The 26138-nt window shown below is 54.4% G+C and overlaps 1 protein-coding gene across 1 annotated transcript in view; it reads right to left on the bottom strand.

Annotated features, from left to right (window-relative positions):
• Positions 1-21094, bottom strand: part of TRIOBP (TRIO and F-actin binding protein) — a 52422-nt gene extending 31328 nt beyond the window's left edge. The window contains exons 1-7 of the mRNA XM_047741145.1: positions 20934-21094; positions 16317-16456; positions 14798-14993; positions 13652-13820; positions 7502-9983; positions 2191-2305; positions 321-1496 (exon numbers count right to left, since the gene is read on the bottom strand). Coding sequence (XP_047597101.1) covers positions 321-1496; positions 2191-2305; positions 7502-9983; positions 13652-13820; positions 14798-14993; positions 16317-16456; positions 20934-21047 — 4392 coding nt within the window. The 5' untranslated portion in view covers positions 21048-21094. The remainder of the gene's footprint in view (positions 1-320; positions 1497-2190; positions 2306-7501; positions 9984-13651; positions 13821-14797; positions 14994-16316; positions 16457-20933) is intronic.
• Positions 21095-26138: the final 5044 nt, after the last annotated feature.

Below are 26138 nucleotides of genomic sequence, written 5' to 3'. Positions count from 1 at the left end.
AGCTGTGTGCTCTCTGGGCCTCAGGTTCCTGATCTGAGAATACACGGTGCCTCTCTCATCAGGTTGCTATGGAGATTAAATGAGGAAAATATCCAGAAAACATTCAGACCCGGGCTTAGCTGGTAGTTAATGCCGGTCATCAAAGAGTGTGGGTCGTTATCACTGCTGCCCATTTTGGGGGCTGGGAAAGTGCTGGTCGGGAGGGAGGGTTAGGGCTGAGCCTCGGAGGGTGTGCAGGAGCCGGAGGGAGGCCTTTCGAAGGATACTTGTCTGGGTGGGGCAGATTGTCAGGCTGCCCCTTGCACGGGAGATGAACTTACCTCCCACTCTGGCAAGCCGGGACCCTCTGCAGGGCTCCTGCTCCCCAGCTGGCCCATCTCTTCCAGACCAGCCATAGGTGAGGTCTCTGGTCCCCTCGTCACTCTGGTCTTTGGCCACTGGGTGGAGGTGCAGGCAGGGCTGGGCAGCTGGGCGGAGCTCCCGGGCCACTGCCCAGCGCTCTGGCTCTGTCCGTTGACCAGGGCAGACTCCTCCCAGCCATCAGGCTGGCCCTGTCGCTCTAGCTCCGGGATGCCATTTGTGCCTGGGGAACCCACCTCTGGCCCTGAAGCTGGGGCCGGAGGACCCCCTGAAGCCGGGGCCAGGGGACCCCAGTGTCCAGCTGGGTCCTTGTGGGGCAGCTGGGCCCGTAGGAGCTCTAGGAGGCCTTCCCAGTCCAACCTGGGAAGGTGGGAGGTGATCATCGACTCCTCTATCCGGCCCCAGGCCCCCTCTCTGGGCGCCCCGAGAAGGCCCACAAGGTCCTTCCAGTCAAGCTCGGATCGCCTGTCAGGACTGTGCAGGTGTGGGCACGTTCCCTCAGCCCCCCAGCCCATGGTAGTGGGCATCTCAGGCCTCTGGGATTTCAAGAACTCTGCTGGGCCTACCCTGGAGTTCTCTGGAGGGCTCTTAGTCTGGTGAGCACTGGGCAGCTTCTGCAGGCTGGCCCAGCCTCTGAGAGCTGGCCTGTCAGGGGCCTCCCGCAACCCCTTCCCAGGAGGCTCCTCCCAGGCCTCTGCCTGCTCCCTGTGGCCGGCGGGGCCACTCTGCTGCTCCCAGCTCTCCTCAGACTCCCTGAGAGGGCCCCTCCAAGTTCCCTCTGGGGCTCTGGCAAGCCCCCGGCTGGGCTCCCCAAGTCCTTGCCAGCCCCCCAGGCCTGGGCCCTCCTGCTGGCTGCTGTACCCTCTCTCCAGACGTCTGTGAGGGCCCTGGGTTCCTGGAGGCCCCTCCGGACTCCGCCACCCCCCCAGAGGCTGTCTTGGGCCTGCCCAGCCACTTTCCAGGGGTCTCTCTGTCCGCCGCTCCCTCTCAGGGGTCCTGGCTGATGTCCTTGGGGGCAGCGAGGTCCCCTGGAGCCGCCGGTCCCCTTCAGGCCGCCTCTCGGGGCTCCTGGGACGAGAGGGCTCTGCTTGACTCTGCCGGGCTGGTTCTGCCTGCTTCGCAAGGGGCTTGGTTACCTGAGGATGAGGTGAGGGGCTCGGTGAGGCTCCAGGACCCTGACCGGGCGGCCTCTCTCTAGGACAGACTGGTCCTCACCAGGCCTGGGGAGAGGCAGTCTGTGTCTCTGCAGCAGCCTGGAGGACAGCAGGTCACAAAGCACCTAGGGTCCCTGATTTCCCTCCCTGGGGGGGTCAGCTCTTTCCTTTCACCCAGTCTCCTCACTTTCAGAAAGATCTTTAAAATGCTGCTTACTTTCCTGCTCCCCCACACCCCCCGGGCAAAGGTACTGATTCCGACCTGCGCTATCAGGTTCCGGAATTTTCACCACCAATACCCCACTCCACTGGGTCGGCCTTGCTCTCTAAGAGTTTCTTTAAAAATACGACTCGCCACCTTGGAAGAGAAAGCCCTTAAAGCTGGAATGATGCATCCAGAGCTTTCCCTGAAAATGTCTCAGCATAGCAGGTGCCTAAGGAAGGAAGGCGACAACACAGAAGAGCCATCTTCAAAAGACTAATGTGGGGTCCTTCTCAATTTTGCCAAGAGCTGCTGGCTCTTTGGGAGAACAGGAAGCCGGATGCCCATGATGCTCTGACCCTTTCATAAAGGACCTCCCCTCCCAAGATCCCTGCCTGGTCCCTGGGGGAGGGGAGAAGCAGTGGCCCATGTCTCAGGGGTGCAGGGGCCCCAGGGCAGACTGGCAGTGCTCACCTCCCTGCTGAGGGCAGGGCTGGACTGTCTTCGGAGAAGTTGGCTCTGACCTTGGCTGGGCCGCTGTGACCGCCCCTCGTCCCGGGCCTGGAAGGCCCCCGGTGCCTTGGACTTCCTATGAGCAAATGCAGCCGCCCCTCTGAGGGACCTTGGGGCTGTCCCACTCCCAGCATCCCTGCTCCTCTACTCCCACCCCCAATAGGAGGAGATGTGGGAGACTGGGGAGCCCCACCATGACCACATCGAAGGGCCCCAAGTAAGGGATGATCCTCTCAGGTTCTCAGTTTCCCCTTCTGAAAAATGAGGATGGTCGACCGCTCTAATCTATCTACCTAGGAGGGCGATGAAGTGGGGAAAAGTTTAAGTACAGGTGTTGGGGGTCGCTTAGCCTTGGCCTCGACTGCCTCCTGTCTTACTTAATACTTCCTGTTTCTGACCACCACCCCACGAGCAGCCCACCACTCACCCCTAGACAAAGTTTAGACTGGACCTTGTGGGAATTAAGATTTATTGAGCATCTACTGTGTGCCAGGCACTGTGCACACATGATTGTAACAGCAAACACTAACTGAGCACTTCCTATGTTCCAGGTGCCAAGCCCTTGACCTTCCCAGTTTGTCCATGTACCCCATGAGGTGGGAGGGGAGATGTAGATAGTTATGTGCCCCCATATCCCATTCTTACTGCCCTTTTCCTGTCCACATGGTGAGTTTGGGATTTCCCAGGCCCGCCTTTCCTCCCGCTCCCTAACTAAGAGCGCTCTAGCATTTAGCCTTGAATACCCCAGGCCACCGTAGCTGCCGGTGAAAGAGCTCTGAGCAAGATCAGAAGGAAGAAACATCCTCTACTGGGACGCCTGAGTGGCTCAGTTGGTTAAGCAGCTGCCTTTGGCTCAGGTCATGATCCCAGCGTCCTGGGATCGAGTCCCACATCGGGCTCCTTGCTCATCAGGGAGCCTGCTTCTCTCTCTGCCTCTGCCTGCCATTCTGTCTGCCTGTGCTTGCTCTCTCTCCGTCTCTCTCTCTGACGAATAAATAAATAAAATCTTAAAAAAAAAAAAAAAAAGAAACATCCTCTACATTCCTGAAAGGCCAACATAAACTGTCCACGCAAAATGTCACTTCTAAGACACCTGGACTCCGGGCATTGTTGCCACATCCAACCTCTAAGCTGTAAAAAGTCCCTCGTTCCAGTTCATTGTCTTGCTTAATGGGTAGCCGTGAATCAGACCCATAGGGGCACCTGGGTGGCTCAGTGGGTTAAACATCTGCCTTCGGCTCAGGTCATGATCTCGGGGTCCTGGGATGGAGCCCTGCATCAGGCTCTGCACTCAGCGGGAAGTCCACTTCTCCCTCTCCCTCTGCATCTCCCCCTGCTCATGCTTGCTCACTCTCGATCTCACATAAATAAATAAATAAAATATTTTTTAAAACATCAAGTTTTTCTTTTGAGTTCTGAGCAGTAGACTCACAAGAAACCAAATTTCTCTCCCCTGGAGTTAAAGCTTCTGTGTTTGAGTGCTGCCTGCTCCGCTTCCATTTTTAATCTATCTGAGACCAGGGCGGGGGTTCTTTGCTCTGCGAGATCTGAGGCCTCAGAGGGAGTTTTCCCCCGAACCAGATGTTGGAGGCTCCACAAAGCGAAAGCCCCAAACGTGACTCTGTTGGGGAGGAGAATAGAGAAAACCACTCGGTGCAGGGCGGACAGGAGAATGGGTGATCTTTCGAGTGGAAGCACTCACCGCAGTATAAACTCCAGCTTGCCTGACCCTCATCCCTTCTGAGAAGTTTCCCCCATGTGGAATCGAGAGATAGGAAGAAAGGATTCAAGAACATTCTGAGAAGCCAAAGGAGAAGCCTGTCCCCTTGGGCTGCCTGTTCCTCAGTGTTGGTGTGGCAAAGGAAACATATTTCCTCTGGAGGTTTGGATGGGCTCTACTCTACTTAGAGGGGGTATTAAAAAACAAAAGGCAGGGTGCCTGGGTGGCTCAGTGGGTTAAAGCCTCTGCCTTCGGCTCAGGTCATGATCTCAGGGTCTTGGGATCGAGGCCCGCATCGGGCTCTCTGCTCAGTGGGGAGCCTGCTTCCCCCTCTCTCTCTATCTGCCTCTCTGCCTACTTGAGATTTCTGTCTGTCAAATAAATAAATAAAATCTTTTAGAAAGAACAAAAGGCATCAAGTCTAGCAAATTCCATGAAGGCTCTGTTTTAAATTCAAGAGACTACAAAGTATTTATATGATGCTAAGATAAGGGATTCCAAAGGCATCTAGGGGAGAAAAATGAAGCCATCAAGCCAAAACGCCTAATGCTTTAATGTGATAGCCCGTTAAGAGAAATTTTCCAGGCTCAGTTACGCAATGCTTAGACAGAGTAGATGCTCAATAAACACATGTTAAATGAATATATGGGAGAACATAAAAGCATGGTCCTCTAGCCACCCACTCAAAACTTTCAATCAGTCCCTTACAGATACTTAAATAGGTTTTAAAATTTCATCTTCAGACAGCAAATGTTTTTCTATTTGGAAAAAGTGTCATACAAGAGAAAAAAAAACTTTAAGTCTTTAGTAGAGTTATAAAGCCTTGGTTAAAAAGTAGATCGTTTACTTCACCAAAATGTAGACATGAAATATATGCAATTTTTCTTGTCTATCAATTATACCACCATAAAGCTTTAAAAAGGTAAACAACTTTAAAAAGAGTAAAATAAAATGAATATAAGTACCTACGGAAAAATAATTAAGCGGTTAACAAGATTATAAACATATTCCTGGCTTCTATTATAAACGCTTTCTCTCTCTCAAAGTTATCCCCATAAGAAAAAGAAAAAAAAAAAGAATGAGAAGAAGAAAATATAACTGTGGTTTAAAGACCTTTAGTGGGTTGAAGTCACCATTGCAGATGCTTAAATCAACCTTTTAAATAAATTGATAATCCATTGTTAAAAAAAATAAAATAAAATAAAGACCTTTAGTGTACCTGCTGAATTATCAGATAAAATCAAAGATAAGCAAATTGATATTGGACCAAAAATAGTAATCATAAAAAGACCAAAGACATGGGGGGTTTTAGGGCAGTTCAATATTCTGTGTAACAGCGTAACGGTGGATACATTTCATTATACATTTGTCCAAACGCACAGAATGTGCCCCATCAGAAGGGAGCCCTGCTGTAAAGTATGGACTGTGGGTAATAATGACGTGTCAGTGTAGGATCAGGGTTTATAACAAATGCTCCACTCTGGCAGGGGCTGTTGTAGTCGGGGTTGGGAAGGGGGATGCTGCATGTACAGGTGGGATAGGAGCTGAATGGGAAATCTCTGTACTTTCGACTCAATTTTGCTATGAACCTAAAGCTGCCCTAAAAAAATTAAAAATGTGTGTGTGTGTGCGCGACAGCCAAACTATGGAAAGAACCCAGATGTCCATCAACAGATGAATGGATAAAGAAGATGTGATAGATATATACAATGGAATACTACGTAGCCATCAAAAAACACGAAATCTTGCCATTTGCAACAACGTGGATGGAACGAGAGGGTATTGTGTTAAGCGAAGTAAGTCAATCAGAGAAAGACAATTATCATATGATCTCTCTGATATGAGGAATTTGAGAGGCAGGGTGGAGGGTCGTGGCAGGTAGGGAGGGAAAAAAATGAAACAAGATGGAACAAGGGAGGGAGACAAACCATAAGAGACTCTTCATCTCAGGAAACAAACTGAGGGTTGCTGGAGGCAGGGCGGTAGGGAGAGGGTGGCTGGGTGATGGATATTGGGGAGGGCGTGTGCTGTGGTGAGTGCTGTGAAATGTGTAAGCCTGATGATTCACAGACCTGTACCCCCAAAGCAAATAACACAGTATATATTAGTTAAAAATTTTTTTTAAATGTGTGTGTATGTGTGTTTTTTTTTAAGGCCAAAGAGAGAATTACATTAATGATGGAGACCCCACAGGTTGTCACCTGGGTAGTAGTAAATGGATAAAACTTACTGGAGAAGGAAATTTGAAGAATCAGAGGTAAGGTTGCTCTAGTAGATTCAAATCTAACAGAAAACATTGCCTCAAGGAAAACAGAAAAATTCTGGAATGCAAAATATGACCCGCTCCCGGGGTGGTGGAAAGTTTTCAAATGAGGTTTTGCGTGGCTACAAAACTCTGTCTCAGTCAATACGCTATAATGCACTGAATTATACACCCTAAGTTTTGAGACTTCAGACCTACATTTTCGGGTTCTCTTAACCTTAACTCATGGAATTCCAGCCCTGGTTCTTGAAAACTCTTGACGCTGCAACTGCCAGAGAATGGAATCTCAGCCAGATCGGGAGAAAATGTTTTCCCTCCCCACAGCTGTGCCAAAGCCAACGTTCTGGGTCATAAACCACCTGTGCGTCCCTGCTGACCAAGGACACTGCGGGATACATGGAAAGGACTTCCGACACTGTTGCCACGTCCCATGAAAGTGACATGTAATTTCTACAAAATTTGTAATTCTGGGAGTTCTCTTATTTAAAATATGTGGCTTGGGGCGCCTGGGTGGCTCAGTGGTTAGACCACTGACTTCAGCTCAGGTCATGATCTCGGGGTCCTGGGATCGAGCCCCGCATTGGGCTCTCTGCTCAGTGGGGAGTCTGCTTCCTCCTCCCTCTCTCTGCCTGCCTCTCTGCCTACTTGTGATCTCTCTCTGTGTGTCAAATAAATAAATAAAATCTTTAAAAAAAAATATGTGGCTTTGGCCATTCATTTTAAACTGACATCTCTGTTCTCTGAAGTTCAAGGTGACCCATGAGCTTTCTTGGTTAAAGCAGAAAAAAAAAGAAAAGAATTAAAAAAAAATTTTTTTAAAGCAGAAAAAAATCATAAGTACTTCCTTTTCCCTCATGTAAGAAGGAAAAAAAAATAAACCTGTGATTCTGGATCAAAGAAAGGGTTTGAGAGTTTAACCTTATTGAAATTACTGTACTAACATTCTCCCCATTTTACAGATGAGGAAACTGAGGCTCGGGGAGGTTAAATCACTTCACGAGGTCACATAGTTTGGGGAATGGGTTTGACCCAGGATTTGAACTCAGCCCACCTGACCCTGGTCTTTGCTCTTAACCACTAGGCTACACACAGTATCACTCGGTTGTCCAAAAAAAACTCCTAAAATGTGGAAACAGATGAAGTGACTTGCCCGAGGTCACACAGCCAGTCAGTGGCAGGGTGGGGGTCTGAACCCTTTCCATCTGCCAACCTAAGCCTGTGAAGCTTCCACCTGTCCTGCCACCAAGCCTCTTCCCCAGCCCACCTGGCTGGCCCCGCCCTGAGCTCACCTGCGCTCTTGCCCGAAGAGGCGCTCCACCTCCGCACGGCCAGGGCTGCGGGTGCGGCCACCGTTGCTGCACTGGGGCCCTGGCTCCCTCTGTGCCAGCCTCCTGGGCGGGGGCAGATCGGCCAGCATGGTGTACTCCTCCCTCTCCAGGTTGTGCCTGGTCTCCCCAGGGGCTGCTGAGCCCCGGGAGCCCCCTGAGCTGCCTGGTGGAGGTGACGGTGCCAGGAGTGCTAGGTCACTGGGGGGGTGGCGGGGTGGGGAGGAGGCTCGGGGTGCATCCCGGTGCCCGATGCACACTTGGGGAGGCAGCACTGGGGAGCCATGCAGAGAGTCAGTGGAGGGGGCCAGGCTCTCCATACTAGTCCCTGGGAGATCCTGAAAGAAGAGGGAGGGCTCAGGGGCCTGGCGTGGAGGGGACGAGAAAGAGGGCGCATCCCGGTGCCCGATGCACACGGGGGTGGGCATGTGGGGGGGTTCGTGCAGAGAGTCTGTGGAGGGGACGAGGCTCTCAGTGCTGGCCCTGGGAAGATCCTGGAATAACAGGAAGGGTTCTGGAGGCTGGCGTGGCGGAGAGGAAGCCCGGGGTGCATCCCGGTACCCAATACACACAGGTGGGGGGAACTGAGGAGGGTCGTGCTGGGTGGACTGAGTCTCAGTATCAGATGTGTCTGGGAGGAAGGGGAAGGGGTCAAACTGGGTGTGGCGGGGGGGTGAGGAAGCCCGGGGGGCATCCCGGTGTCCAATGCACACGGCTGGAGGTATGTAGGGGGGGTTGTGGTGGGGCAATTCACTCTCAGATGCATGGGGGTCTGGGAAGAAGGGGAATGGGTCATGTTGCAAGTAGCGAGGAGGTGAAGAAGCTCGAGGGGCATCCCGATGCCCAATACAGACCGAGCATGGAGGCTGGGAGGGCTCCAAAGAGGTCTGGGGTGCCCCGCGGGTAGCAGGGTACAAAGGTGAAGAGGTCCGGGAGGTACTGTGGGGGCCCGGGTTATGGAAGGAGGACACAGCCTGAGATGGCGAGCTGTGCTGGGCAGATCCGGAGGAGGACAGAGGTGGGTCGCGCTGAGCTGGCCTAGTGGGAGAGGAGGTCTGAGGAGGCCTGTCCCCTTGGGTTGGCCGAAGGGCAATGGAGGCCCAGGGAACCTCACTTTGCTTGGAGCGAGATGGGGAAGAGGTTCGGGGGCCTTCACTCTGGGTTGGGCGGAGGGGAAAGGAGGCCCAGGGGATGTCTTTGTTAGTACGATGGGGAGAAGAATTCCTGGGATTGTTCCGTTGAGCTGAGCGATGGGGAGATGACGGTCCAGGGTGGTCCCGTTTTGTGCAGCATCGAGGGGAGGATGTTCCAGGGTTGTCCCGCTGAGAGGAAGACTGTGGATTGTCTCGTTGACTATAAGAGGTCCTAGGGTTGTTCTGTTGAATACAAGAAGCTTTGGGGTTGTCCCACTGGGTGGTTCGGTTGGGAGAGGAGCCTCTGGGATTGTCCCGCTGGGGACAGGGTGCCCGGGAGTTGTCCCGCTGGGTGCTTCTGTTGGGAGAGGAGCCTCTGGGATTGTCCCGCTGGGGACAGGGTGCCCGGGAGTTGTCCCGCTGGGTGCTTCTGTTGGGAGAGGAGCCTCTGGGATTGTCCCGCTGGGGACAGGGTGCCCGGGAGTTGTCCCGCTGGGTGCTTCTGTTGGGAGAGGAGCCTCTGGGATTGTCCCGCTGGGGACAGGGTGCCCGGGAGTTGTCCCGCTGGGTGCTTCTGTTGGGAGAGGAGCCTCTGGGATTGTCCCGCTGGGGACAGGGTGCCCGGGAGTTGTCCCGCTGGGTGCTTCTGTTGGGAGAGGAGCCTCTGGGATTGTCCCGCTGGGGACAGGGTGCCCGGGAGTTGTCCCGCTGGGTGCTTCTGTTGGGAGAGGAGCCTCTGGGATTGTCCCGCTGGGGACAGGGTGCCCGGGAGTTGTCCCGCTGGGTGCTTCTGTTGGGAGAGGAGCCTCTGGGATTGTCCCTCTGAGGAGTACACGTGGGAAAAGAAGTCTGAGTGTTGTCCTGTTGGACAGAAGAGGTTCTAGAGTTGTCTTGTCTGGTGGTTCTGGTGGGAGAGGAAACTCGAAGGTTGCTTCGTTGGACGGAGGAGGTTCTGGGGTCATCCCGTTGGGCGATTCTTGAGGGAGAGGAGGCTCTGGGGGTGTTGTGCTGTGTGAAGGCGGTCCTGGGGATGTCCTGTTGGGTGGACGAGGTCCTGGGCTTGTCCCGTTGGGTGATTTGTGTGGGAGAGGAGGCTCGGGGGGTATCGACCTGTGTGGAAGCAGTCTGGGCAGCGTCCTTCTGGGCAGAACGATGGAGAGAGGAAGCCTGGGGGGTGGCACCGCGAGGTCCGCCCGGCAGTGTCGCGCGGGAAGCCTGGGTTAGCGCCGACCGGTGCCGCTCCAGGAAGTGCCCACTTTCTCCCCGGAGCTTTGCCCAGTGCTGTCCGGCACTTTGGCTCCCACCGCAGGGATCTGGAGAGAGGAGAGGCTGGTTCAAGGTACAGGGAGGGGTCTCACACACGACCCCTGGGACAGATGAGGAAGGCAGAGCCCAGAGCCCCTTCTTAGAGGATCCACTGTCCAGGCCAAGTGACTCCACCCCTTGGAGCGATTTAATCGGAGAAAGCTCCAAGACCTCTCTCAAGCTGAGGCTCAGAATTGGAAATGGAAACCCCACCTGACTGGTCACTGGGATGTAGGCTCCTAGAGCTGGAAGGGCACATAGACTAGGAGTCCCCGGAGCGGTTCCGACAATCGCCCACGTGACCCGAGGGCGGGAGAGGTGGGTCTGGTGGCAGCTACCTAGCAACTTCCCTTTCCCTATCCTACTTCCTGCAAAGGGGTTCTGAGACCACCCTCCCAATATCTCTTCTAATGAGGCTCTATCATGTGTGATAGCTCTAGAAAGCTCCCATTCCTTAAACCCAGACAGGCTCCTGGCCCAGAGGCTCTCGGGGCTGCCATGAGCCTGGGATGGGCTTTTGTGAACCTGTAGGCCTCACCTGGGAGTTTGCTAGAAATGCAGACTCTCAGAGCGCACCCCTGGGAGCACCGCGCAGAATCTACATTTTAATAAGATTCCCTAGTGATTTGCAAGCATATTACAGTGTAAGCAGCCCTGGTCGGAGAGATTACTCAACTGCCCTAAACAGGGACCCCTTCCAACTCCCATCCCCAGGGACAGACCACCATGACCTCAGTCCCCCTCCAGCCCCCTCAGTCTTTGGTCACCCAACATGGGGTGGCCCCTAGCTGTGTACATGTCCCTGAGCCAGAGCTTCAGGAGAGGAGTAAAGAGTACGGTGGCCTCCTCCAGAAGGAGCCACGACTGCTTTCATTAAAGGTCTTGCTTAAGGGGTGCCCGGAGGCCTCAGTGGGTTAAGCATCTGCCTTCGGCTCAGATCATGATCTCGGGGTCCTGGGATCAAGCCCCGTGTTGGGCTCCCTGCTTAGTGAAGAGTTTGCCTCTCCCCTTTCCTCTACCCTTCCCCCCGCCCCCTCAGCTTGGGCTAGCTCTCTCGCACATTCTCTCTCCCTCGGATAAATAAATAAAATCTTAATAAAATAAAATAAAGGCCATGCTTAAGATGGCCTCCCTCCTGCTTGGAAAGCTCTGCTTCCTCTCGACTTTCTGAGCTGCTGTCCCTGAAGTCTGAATTTCCAGCACCTAGCAAGGAACCAGAACCAAGCACAGAGCAGCCCTTCAGGTTTTCATTGTCGTCTGATGAACTGACGCCCCATGTTGTTCCAAATCCTGTCCTCCTAGACTCCCCAACCCCATCAACCACCTGCATCCCTTGCCTAGATGGTTGCTCTGGGGGCCCTGGGTCATCGTCCTGTTCAGGGAGATCCTTTCCAAAAGCAAACCCAGCTAGATCGCCCCTGCTTACAAGGAAGGACCAGAAAGCTATCAGACTGGAGGAGACTGGGAGACACGGTGTGTCCACGCAGTGGGATGGGAGCTCAGGACCACAGAGGGGTATTAGTGGGAAAGACGGGCGAAACCACATAAAGTCTATAGTTTAGACAGTGGTGCTCTATCGATGTTAATTTCTTAATTTTGGTAGTCAGACTTTGTTTTTGCAAGATGTCAACATTAGGCCAACCGGCAATGGGTATCATGGAAACTCTCTCCACTCTTCGCCGCTCTGCTATAAATCCAAAATTATCTCTAAATCAAAGATGGCCAAAACATCAGGGCCTCCCAGCAGCATTTCAAAGAAAATCCAGGGATTTCCCATGGCTGGTGAGGCTCTGGCCACCCCTACGGGCATCCCTGCTCCATCAGGGAGGCGCCTGCCTTCTCATTTTCCACTGCGTCTCCCCGGCTGAAGGAAGTGCTGAGCACGCTGGAAAGGCTCCATCCTCCTGTAGCACCTGCCTGCCTCGCCCTTTGAGGCAGGGTTGGCTGAGCTGGGCTCCCACAACTCCCAAGGCCTCACCTCTGGGTCACCATCCCCCCCCTTCTTCTTTGCCCGCCCATCTCGAGCATCCCTTTAGGCCCAGCGCACCCCCCCCCCCCCAGGATCTGACTTCTGTCCTGCAGCGCCCCTATGTGCACACAGGGCAGGCTCTACAGATGTCCTGGGGCACCATGTCCTGTGTCCTGTCCCCAGCCAGCGGGGCTCTGTGTAGCCTGTCCCTCCAAGGATGCCTTTGATCAAGCAGGGCTCAGAGTGACAGTCCCCCTGCCCCCCCGCACTGCCCTGCATGAAAAGCAAGAAAGCAGGTATTTCATACAAAATCCCAACTGCCTATTAGCTGCTCTCACTCCAGGGAGACATTTGGCTCCCTCTTTCCTCTGTGATCTTACTTCTTCCCACGCACCCTCTCCCCAGGGCCTGAGAGGGCCAGGCAGTGGGGATGGGGCAGTGATAAGATCTGGTTCATGCTTTTGTTTGTTTTTTTAGAGATAGAGAGAGAGGGAGCACACATGCATGTGAGTGGGGAAGGTGCAGAGGGAGAGAGAGAACCTCAGGCAGGCTCCATACTCAGCACAGAGCCCAATGCAGGGCTCGATCTCACGACCCTGAGATCATGACCTGAGCCAAAATCAAAACTCAGATGTATAACCGATTGAGCCCCTCAAGGGCCCCTCATGTCTTTAAAGGTGGCTCCAACTGCTGTGGGAAATGGACCGAGAGGGCCGGGCAGAACCCGGAGGCTTGGAGGGGACTCTAGTGACAATCCCAGCAGGGGCACTGGTGGCTTGGCCAGGGAATACTTATACAGATGGCAAAAAGGGGACGGATTTGAGGTGTGCTCTGCAGGTGAAGCTAACCAGAGCTGCGGATTGAATACAAAGGTGAAGAAATAGAGAAATCGGGAGAACACAAGATTTGGGGCCTAAGTCGTCAGAATGGTGGTGACATGGAACAGACAGCAGGAAAAACAGGTTTGGAGGGAGGGTCAGAGTGTGGGTGCCCCCCCCCCACATTAGCCTTCTCTCTCCCGCTGGACTCCCATGTTCCATGTGCTCCCATCACCCATACCGGGCTCACATTATGAGATGCTCACCGGGGTCTTGGGCATCTGGGGACTAGGCCTGCCCAGTGGCCTTTTCCTTTTCTCTGCAAACAATCCCCCTGATTTCCTGTAGGCAATCTCCTCCCCCACTCTATCCCCACGTGGGCATAGGACCCACGCTGGGTTCCAGGGAAAACTACTGGGAAGACTGTACCCTCTTTCCTGGGAGCTGATCTGTAGGTATGATATAGCCTGGTCGTGCTGGGGCTCATCATGCCACGACCAGGGGAAGGTCTGGCTGAGAATGAAGCCAAAGCAGAAGAAAACATAGCGGAGACCCGATTTCTCATACTATTTGAACACCTGGGTCCAGCCATACCTGAAGTCACAGCCACCTAATTTTTTTACTTCTGTGAGTCATTTCATTTATCTTCAGTTGGTTTCTGTCAGTTGCAACCTGATCCTAACCAACCAGTTGTGAGATGATGCATTTAAAGCAGGTCACATGGCACACTGTGGCTGCTCCATAATTACATGGGGACCGTACTGTTGTTACTCAGGTCACCAAAGTAAGAAGTGCCGGAGGACCCAGATGGCCAGGGAGATCTGGCCAAGCCCCAGGCCATCACCACACCTGTGGTCACAGTGACCAAGCTGGCCTAGCCAGGACTCACCTTCCTTTCTCTGGCCTGCAGCATCCCCTCCCACGGGAGACCGGGTGAGGAGAGATGGAGCCCTTCGGGCACTGTCAGCTCTTGGCCCTTCCTGGGGCTTCCTCAGGATCATCACGGTGAGCTCGTCCCAGCTGGGGGCCTCCTCCTGCCTTCCAACAATGTTCCAGTCCTGCAGGAGGGGGAAGGGAGGAGAAAGAGTGTTGGGACCCCCTAGGACCTGCGCTCCCAGCAGGAGAGAGGTAGATAAGGGGGAAGGCTTTGACATTGAAGAGCACCTGCTGTATACTCAGGACCCCGAGGGGCTCTTTGCTGAACTTAGCTAATCTTCCATCAACCCTTGAGGCAGGCATGTACGTCAGAGCTAAGAACTTGCCCAAAGTCACGCAGCTGGGAAACGGTTTAGGGGGGAGGGGACTTGAACCCAGGGCATTTGGACTCCCTGCGGTAGAAAGGCATCCCCAGAGACATCCCCAGGGTGCACACAGAAGTGGGTTCAAAGCCTTGCTCCTCTGCTTCCCAGACACATGGCCTCGGGTAAGCTGCTTCCCTTCTCTGAGCCTCAGTTTTCTTGCCCTGGAATGGGGCCATGAAAGTCTCAAAGCGGGTGGTGAGCCTTCTTGAGCCCACGCCTGCCATCCCATCACTTTTCCTCGGAGGTCTCACAGATAACCTGCCTCTCCTGCCCTGCGACAGCCCTTTGAGGTGCGAATACCCCAGGAAGTTCCCAAGTCTTCTCTTCTCCCAGCCAAATTCCCCTAGCCTAGGCTCCCCAGCCTGCTCCCTCTCCTCTGTCTCCCAGAGATCTATGCCAGGGCAGGTCACGGAGCTCAGAGATGTGTGGCCAGGACAAATCCAAGAACCAGTCTCATCCTCGCTCTGGTCAGCACGCCCAACATCCTGGCCCGCTGTATTTGGCAGCCTGACCCCATTGGTGATTAACCCGGATCTCCCTGCCCATTGAAATTCCTTCAGTCTTTTCATGGACGAGACCCCTGCCCCTCCCAGGCGGTTGGTCCAGGAGGCCCAAGGAGATGGCTAAGTCTCCAAGGGCCGTGGCCCAGTTCCCTGGTGTAAAAGGATTGTCTGGAGGTTTGGGTGGGACCCCAGGGCTGGCACAGAGGGGCGATCTTGCCCTCCCCAGCTCACCACGGAGGACGAGTCGCTGGTATCATCAGGGGTGTCGTGGTCAGGGCTGGAGCTGGTGCCAGAGTCAAGGCCTTCGTCAAAGCTGCCACCCAGGCAGGAGGCCAGACCCTCCAGAGAGGGTCCTGCCTCCAATTCCTGGCTCTGGCTCCCGGAGGCGGCAGTGGGGACCTCTGCTGAGGACCCTGCTGACGGACCCCTGGGAGAAGAGATAGACCTATGACTTCTTCCCCAAAAAGTCATGGGAATTAGGGACCAATACCCCCAGCCAGGTACACACACACCTCACACTAGACCAAAGGAGGGAGCAAACACTCAGGCCTCACTGTGCTAGGCTCTTCATACAGACAGCCTCATTTAGTTGTAACAGTGTCCCTTTGAAATACGTGTCATGGCGCCCATTTTACAGATGAAGACACTGAGGCTCAGAGAGCTCAAGAGACTGGCCAAGGTCACAGAGCTAGGAAGGGGGAGAGCTACATGGTGAACCATGCCTGTGATCCCAGAGCCAATCCTCTGTCACTGGAGCAGGAGTGGGACCCTCCACCCCCAGCTCAGTAAAAGTGAGATGACAGGTGTACTGGGCTAATGGGGGGCTTCAGGAGGTAGCAGAGCTCCAGGGGTAATGACAGGGTCACCACTCTGGATGCCAAGGGAGGGAGTGGCAAGAGAAAACCCTGCTTTAGAGAAGGCAGTCAGGATGGCCACAGGCCCAGGTAGGCTTACAGATGGCAGTGTCCCCAAAGAATGACCCACGGGTCAACCTAAAAGATGGAAAGGGATGATGGCCCTCAAAAAGAGGTCTGTGGTCAGATGAGTTTGGGACGTATGGCACACTTCTACCTCCCTACCCAAAAGCACAAGGCCTGCTAGCAAACTAAAGGTTCTGACAAGTCTTGCAAGAAAGATATTCAAATTCGTTTATCCTGGACTTTCTGAAACATACTCAATAGCAGAGCTGGTTTCGTTTTTTTTTTTTTTTTTAAGTAATGCTTGTCTGTGAGGCATACATGTTCTCAAAGCAAAGCCGATTTGATTCAATTCCTCTTATTTGTTAAACAGGGAAACTGAGGCATCAAGGAGGGAATGACTTATTCCCTTAGGCCATCAGAAATGGAGCTGAGGCTGGAACCCAGGTTTCTGGGCCCTCAGCCATGCCCTCCCAAGGCACCGTGACTTCAGCTCAGCTCAGGCCTGGAGTGGAGGGAATCCCAGAGCCCAGAGCACCTCGCGGTCAGGCGCCCACCTATTTGATCTTTTAAAGCTGTACCAAAGGAACCAGGAAACGTGAGCGGGCCGGGGGCCTTGCCCCCTGAAGGGTGGGTGCTGGGCTGTTCCATTCCCCGGAGCAAACTCAGCTAGGGCCTGAGGACCATGCCACTGCCGGCCCATGCCCAGGTTGCGTGACCCACCCATGTGACCCATGCCCGCGGCCGCCACCGTCGCGAAAGGGTGAAGGGTGGCGTGGGTGAGGGCATCCTCCTCTAGGGAGCCCCTCCCCAAGCCCTGCGGCTCTACCTACCTCTGCAGCCCTGGCCCAAGGCCCGGGCCCACCACCGAGGGGCAGCCGGAGGTTGAGGAACGGGGAGGGTCCTCAGAGGCAGGTGGGCGGCGAGGCAGGTCACAGTAAGGCAGCTCAGCACTGGGAGGGCTCCCCGGCTCCTGGGGCAGAGTTGGAGAGAGGAGGCAGCTCCTGGCCCACGTGGGGGTTCCCCTCCCCCTGCGCAGCCCCTCCCCCCAGCAGGCCACGGAGAAGAGTGTCCGGGCATCTCCTCCTGGGTTCTCAGGCTTCTCAAGGAGAGCTGTCCATCAGGCCGGCAGCGCCTCTGGCGACCCCAGCCGGGGGCTAGCAGAGGCACAGAGTGTGTGCAAGCACACGTGTGTGTACAGGTAGGTGTGTGTAGAAAGGCCTGTGGGTGTGCAAATGTGCACACGTGCGTGTGTCTGCAAGGCGGCGGGGGAGCACGTTAATGCGCGTGAGCTTATTTCTACATGTGTGTTGGTGCATGTGCGTGTGTGCCAGAGGGTGTGAAGGAAACAAAGGGGCCCAAACGGGTCTTCTGCATCTGGAAGACAAGGTCAAGGGCAGAGCATGAGGAGGAGGGGCGAAGCCCACCTGGAGAGCTCAGGAAAGGGTCTGAGGGAGAAAGAGGAAGTCTGAGGGGACGGGAAAGTAAGACCTCAGAAGGGGAGGCTGGCCCTGCTAGGGGATGCGGGGGACACAGGGGGCTCAGGGCAGGAGGGTCCAGGACCTGGGGGTGGAGGTGGGGCCCTGAGTCGGTGGCCCTTCTCTCCCCTGCCCGCCCTCGGCCAGGCCACACCTGCAGAGGCACCTGCCAGGCTCACCCAGGGGGAACGGCGGCGGCTCACCTGCGGGAGGGCCCCCCCATTCCTCCCCACGTCGCCGGGGTGGCAGGCCCTCCCTGGTGGTGGGAGCCGGTGGCCGAGGCACCCTGCACCCCGCCTCCTCTCAGGTTACCTGGGCGGCGGGCTCCGGCGGTGGCGGCTGGCGGCTGTCAGCACCCTCGTCCCCGGGGGGCTCCGGCTCAGGCCCCCACGCTGCCGCCCTCCCAGGCCCCAACTCTGGGCCGTGGCGGCGGCAGCCGAGGCAGCGGAAACCTTAGAGGGGGCCGGCTGCGAGCAGGGGCCCCTCATTACTCTTTCATAAGCCGGGGCCCAGCCAAGAACAATGCGGGACATGAAACCACAGGAACATGATCCCCGCCGCTCACCTGAGAGCCCGGCGTGGGGTGTGGGGGGAGCCTGGGCGCGGGCTCCCCAGGGACCCCGGAGCTCAGCGCTCAGGGCTGAGGCTACAGCCCAGCCACAGGGCAGGGTGAGCGCCGGCGCCCTGAGTTCCGAGAAAGCCCCTGTGAGCAGACCCCTGGACGGTGCCAATGAGTGGGCTCAGGGTGTCTGCAGGGCCATCCAAGCCAGAGGAGGCCGTGCGGGTTCAGTTTCGCCCCCTGCCCTGGAGCCAGATTCTGATCACAACTCGACAGTGGGAGGTGTCAGATCCACAGCCCAGCCTGGCGCCTTGGCCGCCCTGGGGACCTTGCCACATGAGCGAGGAAGCAGCTGGTTGGGTACCACCAAGGGGTCCGGCCCAGCTGGGCCCAAGCAGGACCCCCAGCCTGTCTTGGCACCTCCTCCTCCCTGCTTCCACCCGCAGCCCCCATCGCCGCCTATTGCCTGCCTGAGCGGGCCCCATTGCCAGTCCCTGGCTCTGATTTCCCGTCTGGCGGGTCAGCAAGGGCTCTGGCCTCAGACAGACATCGGGCCCAATCCTGGCGCCTCCACTTCCCAGCTGGGTGACCTCAGCCTGGTGGTTTCCCTCTCTGAGCCTGGTTTTCTCATTTCCAAAACTGGAATGATAAGAACGGCCACTTCCTAGGGATGTCAGGAGGATTAAATAGGTCAGTATTTGTGAAGGACGGAGAACAGTGCCTGGTCTGCACATCTCCAATATAATAAATAATGTGAAGACATTACATACAATTTTATTAGTGTTAAATCAATAGAATGTTAAATACGTTTAAGAATAAATATATTGAAAGGGCTCCTGGGTGGTTCGATCCGTTGAGCATATCCACCTCTTGGTTTGGGCTCAGGTCATGATCTCAGGGTCCTGGGATCAAACGCCCGGAAGAACCCCATGACAAGCCCCATGTCGGGCTACCAGCTCAGTGGGGAGTCTGCTTGGGATTCTCTCTCTCCCTCTCCCCCAGCTCATGCGCTCTCTCTCTCTCTCAAATTAATAAATAAATCTTAAAAAAAAAAAAAGAATAAATACATTGAAAAGGGATGTGTGGTGCCTGGCAGACAGCAGAACGCTCCCACCTAGCCCATCCTCCCTCTACAGATCCTGTCTGTGGTCTGGTCCAGGCTTCCTGATTTCCAGGGATAACCGCTCACCACCCTGACCTGGGGGAGGCTCTGCTGAGACCAGAGAAGGGAGGCATCCAGCACCCAGACTCCTAGGGGAGCTAGAGAAAGCCTCAGGGAGAGGGCTGCCCTGGGACCTGGGCCCACGTCTGCACATTCCTGAGTAGCATAATGCCTGGCACATTTTAGGCAGCTGGTCCTTATGTGCGAACACACGAGCTGGCCTAAAGTCTCAGCCCGGATTGACACTAGAACTCAGACCTGTCTGAGTCCAAGTTTCTCCCAGTTCCACACTTGGCGTCTCCCCACCCGCTGCAGAAGGGCACGGGCGTCAGAGACGGACTGGCGGGGCATGTTTCTCTGAACTTGGCACTGAGGGGAGAGAGCTATTCTTGGAGGGATCAGGACGTGTAGAAAATTCTCTCCCAGGTTTATTTTTTGGGTCGGGAAGGAGGAATAGAGGAAACTAATGTGTATTGAATTAGCCACAGTCCTTGGACTAAACGGTGCCACAGTGAGAAGGCTCTGTTGCCCCACTTCCCCTGTTAGGAGAGGGAAGCCAGAGACAGTAAGAACCAGGTCACACGGCTGGTAAATGGCAAACCTAGGACTGGGACTCTGGCTTGCCTGGCTCTGAAGCTAACAGGAACTTCCTTACGAAGGCCACTTCGTGGAGCCTAACGTCCTGCGTGGAGCTGCCTGCCAGGCTCAGGAGGAGCCTTGGGACCCGCTGGGAATGAGGGAGCCATGGGGGGGGGGGGTGTCAAGCCTGAAGGGGTCCATGGAGACTCACACTCCCATGCTTCTCGTAGCTTCTGTACCAGGAGTTCTGGGTTTACACACAGCAGGGCTTTGGCATAAGACCACGAGGATGGCAAAGTGAGAAAACCCCTCCCCTTTCACTCTTTCAGTACCTCTAGGGACAAGTCTCCCGTGGATGCTGGGGTACCTTTAATGCCTCCCTAACACCTACCAATCTCTCTTTTTATTTTTTTTTAAGATTTTATTTATTTATTTGAGAGAGAGACAGTGAGAGAGAGCATGAGAGAGGAGAAGGTCAGAGGGAGAAGCAGACTCCCCGTGGAAACGCGAGCCCAATGAGGGACTCGATCCCAGGACTCCGGGACCATGACCAGAGCTGAAGGCAGTTGCTTAACCCACTGAGCCACCCAGGTGCCCCCAGTCTCTCTTTTTAAAGAGAGATCATGGGGCGCCTGGGTGGCTCAGTGGGTTAAAGCTTCTGCCTTCGGCTCAGGTCATGATCCCAGGGTCCTGGGATTGAGCCCCACATTGGGCTCTCTGCTTAGCAGGGAGCCTGCCTCCTCCTCTCTCTCTCTCTCTGCCTGCCTCTTTGCCTACTGTCAAATAAATAAATAAAATCTTAAAAAAAAATAAAGAGAGACAGCAAGACTCAGGCTTAAAGCCTTCAGCTGACAACACTCTCTAGTTAGAATTTAATGACATTTCTGATTTTCTTCCTTTTCTTTCTTCCCTTTTCACCTTCTATATAAAGTATATGCTTCTAGTCTCCTATTTATGGTAATGACATAAAGTTTTGTTTTAGTATAAATTTTTTTAAAGGGTGTTTATTGGGGCGCCTGGGTGGCTCAGTGGGTTAAAGCCTCTACCTTCAGCTCAGGTCATGATCCCAGGGTCCTGGGATCGAGCCCAGCATCGGGCTCCCTGCTCACTGGGGAGCCTGCTTCCCTTCCTCTCTCTCTGCCTGCCTCCCTGCCTACTTGTGGTCTCTGTCAAATAAATAGATAAAATCTTAAAAAAAAAAAAAAAGGGAGTGGTGTTTATTTGAAGAATAATGAAATAAGGGGCGCCTGGGTGACTCAGTTGGTTAAACGATGGCCTTCAGCTCAGGTCATGATCCTGGAGTCCTGAGATCAAGTCCCACATCAAGCTCCCTGCTCAGCAGTGAGTCTGCTTCTCCCTCTGACCTTTCCCCTCTGACCTTTCCTCCCTCTCTCTCTCTCTCTCTCAAATAAATAAATAAAAATAAAATCTAAAAAATAAAGAATAATAAAATAAGTGCTAGATTACATGAGGCCATGGCAAAAAATCGCAAAAGCAGAAGAATGACTTGCACTTGGGAAACACAACGTGGTCTCACCAGCTCATTGTACAGAGGGCAGAACCTCTTGGTTTGGTGCCTGTGTTTGGCGACAAGTTAGTGGCGCACCAGGTGCAGCCTGTCACAGACACCCTCATCCCAGACCACCACAACCACTCAGGAAAGCTGGCCTACCTCCTGCCTTGGTCTGTGGGCCTCCTCGGGGTGGAAGCAGCTTTGACAGCAGCTCTGGGCAAGCACGTTGGCCTCAGAGTGTTCACACGGGGCATTCCCAGTGTCTTCCTGCATATTGGTTAAGTCAGGCTTAAGTAGCTCCTGCGATCCTATGGGGGGACCTGGGAAGAATGGGGCAGGGGGAGAGGGCAAGGCCCAGGTAACTGGCTGGCAGTGTCCCCAGAACCCAGCCTTAGCTGCCCCCAGACAGATAAGGACTAAGGAAATAAGGTTATCCATCCATTCATGTAGCTGTTCATTCATTCACTCGGTAAACACTCATTAAGCACCTACTATGCACCAGGCACTCTGCCAAGCACTTGCCCCGAGATTTCTAGTCATCACTGCAGTGCTGTTCAGAGTGTGTTCCAAGGACACTGAATTAGACTCAGCTGAGATGCTCATAAAATGCTCGTTCCTAGAGCTCCTGGCGGGCTCAGTAGGTGGAGCATGCGACTCTTGATCTGGGGGGTTGGGAGTTTGAGCCCCACGTTGGGCAAAGAGATTACTTTAAAAAATAATAATAATAAAAATAAAAACATATTCCCAATTCCCTCCCCAGAGCCACCCAGTGAGAATCTCTTGAAGGTGAGGTCTGCGGTTGTGCATTTACAAGTTTCCCAGGCGATGTAATGCACCCCAAAGTTTGAGGACCCTGGCCTCAGAGTTACCCCACATTGTAGATAAAGTCAATGCCAATTTCAGACAAAGCAACTAAGGCTCACTGAGGGTCCACACCTTGCTCTAGGTTCCAGGGGCTGATCTGGATTCCAGCCCAGGTCTGTGTCCCTCCCCACCCTCTGGGAGGTGGAAATGAGGGGCACTGGATCACACCGCCAGTTTACACAGGTTCCTTGGGCAACGCTGGGAGTGAAGCAAAAGGCCAGCAGGTATTTTCAGAGTTGAGGACAAAGTCATGGTCAAAAGTGAACCACCTCAGGTCACACAGAAAGGAGGCAGCCCGGTTTAGCCAAAAAGCAGCCCCGGTGTTCTGGCTTGAGCACGGGGCCCTCCCATCTGGGTGAGGCCACTAAGGGCTCTGGGGGCATGTCCTGGGATGGGGGAGAAGGGGTAGACCCCAATAAAAGAGTGACTTGAAGATGCCTTCCTTGCACACAGAGAGCCCCAGGAGGCGAGTGGTGCAGAAGAGGAACCCATATTCCCAAACCCCAAGCACCCTGCGGTGCCCCCAGGTCATCTGCCCACACACCGGTCCTCACCTGGTGAGTTTCCTCCAAAGCATACCAGGACATAAGGCCTTGGTGGCCAATCTCAGCTGAGACCTGCGGAATTTCACATCCTCCCCTGGGGCAGCCAGGGCGAAGGTTCCCGGCTTCTCCACCGTCAGACCTGGGGAGGTGGCAGGAGCCAGTGTGTGTGTGTGTGTGTGTGTGTGTGTGTGTGAGGGGTACCCCCTGGCCCCTCGATCCTCCCGCGCCGACCCTGCCCCATGGGTGGAAGGGGGCGCGCACCGGCCCCGCCCAGCTTGGGCGGTTCTTTCCTGCTCCGACCACATAAAGGACCATCGCCTGAGACAGAGAGGGCGGCTCATTTCCCTGGGGGCTGTTGGGGGCTCTATTTCACGTGCCCCTCACTGCTCCCGCTTCCTCCTCCTCCTTATCCCCAACCAATTGGCAGAATCCTCTAAAATGCACATTAGGTGTGGCTGTAACAATGAAAAACCTTGGGCGGACACTCATGCCCCACCCGAGAATGGACTCCTGGACCTCTCCAGCGGGTCACCCAGCCCCTCTCCGTATGCCTCGCCCCTCTACCTTACCCCAGTAGCGTCTTCTCCCCGCTCCCGTCCCCCCTTTCCGCGGCGCAGTACTACTGACCTCGGCTCCGGTTTCCACGCACAGGGGGTACCGGGGTGGGGTGCTGGGGTCACAGCTTCTATTTTAACAATGAATCAGAACGTTGCCCGGGAGGTGGACGAAGACCACTCCCCTGCCGCTCTTGCATAGGCTCGATCTAGGCACCTCGTTTACATAAAGGCTGCGGGATTGGACAACCCGAGGGCAAGGGGCGGGGCGGAGGCGGGCGGCGCCCAGATGCCTCTGAGCGCGGGACCCGCCGCACGTCTAGCCTGAGCCGCTGCTGGGTCAGGGCTCCCAGGGGACCATTTAGAGGGCTGGCAGTGATGGGCCTGGCTCCCTCTGATCTCTTTCCCGCCGGTGCATTCTCGATACAGTTCCCTGGACTGGCCTTACTCCAGATGTTGGGCTAGAGACTTAAATTCTCTGTGCCTCAGTTTTCCTATCTATAAAATGGGAAGAGTAGTAGTACCTGCCGGGATGAAACGAAATGCCCAGGGGTTTTCAGCCTCCATTCGCTCGCTTCCACTGACGCAGAACTCACTCACAAAATGAGCAACTCTCCTTTTTTTTTTTTTTTTTTTTTTAATCTGCCCCCTTTTTAAGATAACATTTATTCTGTACTATGTACTGGCCCCTGTTCCAAAGTCTTCACATTCATTAGGATACAGTAACCCAAAGAGTTAAGTACCAAGATCTTCATTTCACTACAACTAAGGACAATTAACTTGCCAGGGTCATACAGCTAGTACGAGGCAGAGCCAAGACTAAAACCCTGGTGTGTCTGACTCCACTAGCCCCACAGGACATCTTCATTCACTAATTCACTCAGACCTTCACACGTATATCTGCTGGGCATTGGGGAGATGGCAACATGGATAAAATGTGCCTCCTCAGATGAGAACCCCACTGACCAGTGGAAGAGATAGCTCCTGAACAGGTCATCCTGGCCCAGGATGGAATGGGTTTAGTAGCAAGTTTAGTAGCAAGGATAATAAGCTTTTAGCTTGATCCCAGTTACCGTGAGCAAAACAGGAAGTTGTGAGACCGAGATTTGGCATCTGGATCTAGCACTTCTTGGCTGTGTGATCTTGAGAAAGTTACTTGACCTCTCTGAGCCTGGTGTGAGTTAGACATTTGGTTTGAGTTTGAGGGTCAGGACATGGCTGGGGCACTTTAGCCACATCCCCCCATCCTCTTCGTCCCCACCAATCAGTAAAACCTGGAGCTAACCCAGGGTGGCCCTCCTGACGTTTCAATTCATTAAATACTTACGGAGCCCCTACTTAGTTATGTACTGAGGATACTTAGTGAACAAAAGATTGAATCTCGTGATTCCTTGGTGCTTACATTCTAGCGGAGACAAACAGACCCCAAAAAAGATAAAGATTTATTTATTTATTAGAGAGAGGGAGGGGGAGGAGGGGCTGAGGGAGAGAAAGAATCCTAAGCAGACTCCCCGCTGAGCAGGGAGCCCAGTACAATGTGGGGCTCTTCTCGAGGCTCCATCCCACGACCCTGAGATCAGGGCTCTAGCCGTGATCAAGAGTCAGGAACTCAACCCACTGAGCCGCCCAGGCGCCCCCATGCCAAACAAGATGAATAAGCAAGATATGGAGTATGAAGGCTGGTGAGAGGTGCTAAGGAGAACCATGAAGCCAGGAAGGGGGGTGACAGGCAGGTGGGCAGTAGCCAGCAGACTGGAGGAGAGATGACTGGAAGGAGGCAGGAGGAGGGGGCCAGGGAGCTCCCGGGACTGTTGGAAGAGGTCGCCCTCTTGGGGGTGGGGGGACAGTGGCTCTAAGAGTGGTTGAGGATAACAGTCCCTCCTTTTCCCCCGAGGGGGCAAAGCTGGCCTCTCTGCATACAGAGTCGGGTTTCTCCCAATACCTCCCTGTGATGAGAAGGACAGCGGTCACCATCCGCGTCACGCAGCAGTGAAACTCACCGCCCAAGCAAGTTGCCCAAAGCTGCTCAGTTACTTGTTGACAGAGCCTGGTCTAAAAAACACACTCCCGGAGTCCTGTGGGGTGGCTCAGATGACTCAGGGTTAAGGACGCAAGGCACCCCTGTCACCATTTATTCTGGTGACGCCACCCCTCTCCTGCCCCCTGCAGGGTCTGCGCCTGCCTGCTCACCTCCACCTTTTCTCATGCTCTTCCCCGTGGCCAGGATTCGCAGGCGGGATGGTGGTGGCTGAACCATCACAAACACTTCTAGCCCCACTCCACCCCTCTGACCTCAGTTTCCTCCCAGCCCACCTTGTCCACAGGCCTGTCGGAGGATCCCACGCTGTGTGCGGGCCAGGTAGACATGCCGGAGCAGAAGCAAGAAGGCCCGAGTGTCTCACAGGGTCACCAGGGCTGACTCCAGTCCACGGTGACCCTGGGAAGTGGTGATCGGGTGCAGCGAGGCCTGCTGTTACTGAAGAAGCCAGAAACCCAAACTTCCGCATGAAATCACAACATCTGAAAATACGGCGAAGTCAACCTATTTTGGTTTTGGTTTTCGCCTCAAAAAATTGGGTAAACATTCAGAATCGTTCCCTTCCACAGAATTCTTCTTCTTCATCATCTTTTTTTAGATTTTATTTATATATTTGAGGAGAAATAGAGAGAGAGAGAACATGAGTAGGGGAAGGGGCAGAGGGAGAGGGAGAAGCAGATTCTCCACTGAGCAGGCAGCCCGACATGGGGCTCGATCCCAGGACCCCGAGATCATAACTTGAGCCAAAGGCAGATGCTCAATGGACTGAGCCACCCAGGTGCCTCTAGTCAAGCTGTTTTTAAATACTCTGTGAGTCAAACCAAACTAATATTCAGGCCTTCTATCCTATGCAGCGTCTCTGAAATGGTAAATCACAGATTTTTCATTCCCTTAGTGATAATTTAAATGCCACCCCCTCCAGGAAGCCCTCCCTGGCTTCCCCATCCTTAAGTAATGTCTCACTGCACTGAGCAGAGATCCTGTGCAGGACCCACATGGCTCCTGGGGTGTCTTTCCCATTCTGGACCTTGTGAGGGCGCCCCTCGAAGGTAAGACTCAGCTTGTTCGCCAGACAGTATTAATGTCTGTATCTAGGGAGTGACCTGCTTCCTGAAGGGGCCACCTCCATGTATCTCAACTGCAAAATGGACTTAATGGAGTTGCGTAGCCTGTGGGGTTACTGTGAGAATTCAGTGAGTTAAACCCTATAAAGAGTGGCTGGTATACTGGGATGCTTGGGTGGCTCAGTCGGTTAAGCTGCTGCCTTCAGCTCAGGTCATGATCCCAGGGTCCTGGGATTGAGTCCTGCATTGGGTTCCTTGCTCAGCGGGGAGCCTGCTTCTCTCTCTGCCTCTGCCAGCCT

Source organism: Lutra lutra, chromosome 8 (genome assembly GCF_902655055.1).
Source record: "Lutra lutra chromosome 8, mLutLut1.2, whole genome shotgun sequence".
NCBI classification, from domain to species: domain Eukaryota; kingdom Metazoa; phylum Chordata; class Mammalia; order Carnivora; family Mustelidae; genus Lutra; species Lutra lutra.
Note: the sequence above shows the minus strand (reverse complement) of the source record. Positions and strands in the feature narration are given on the sequence as shown.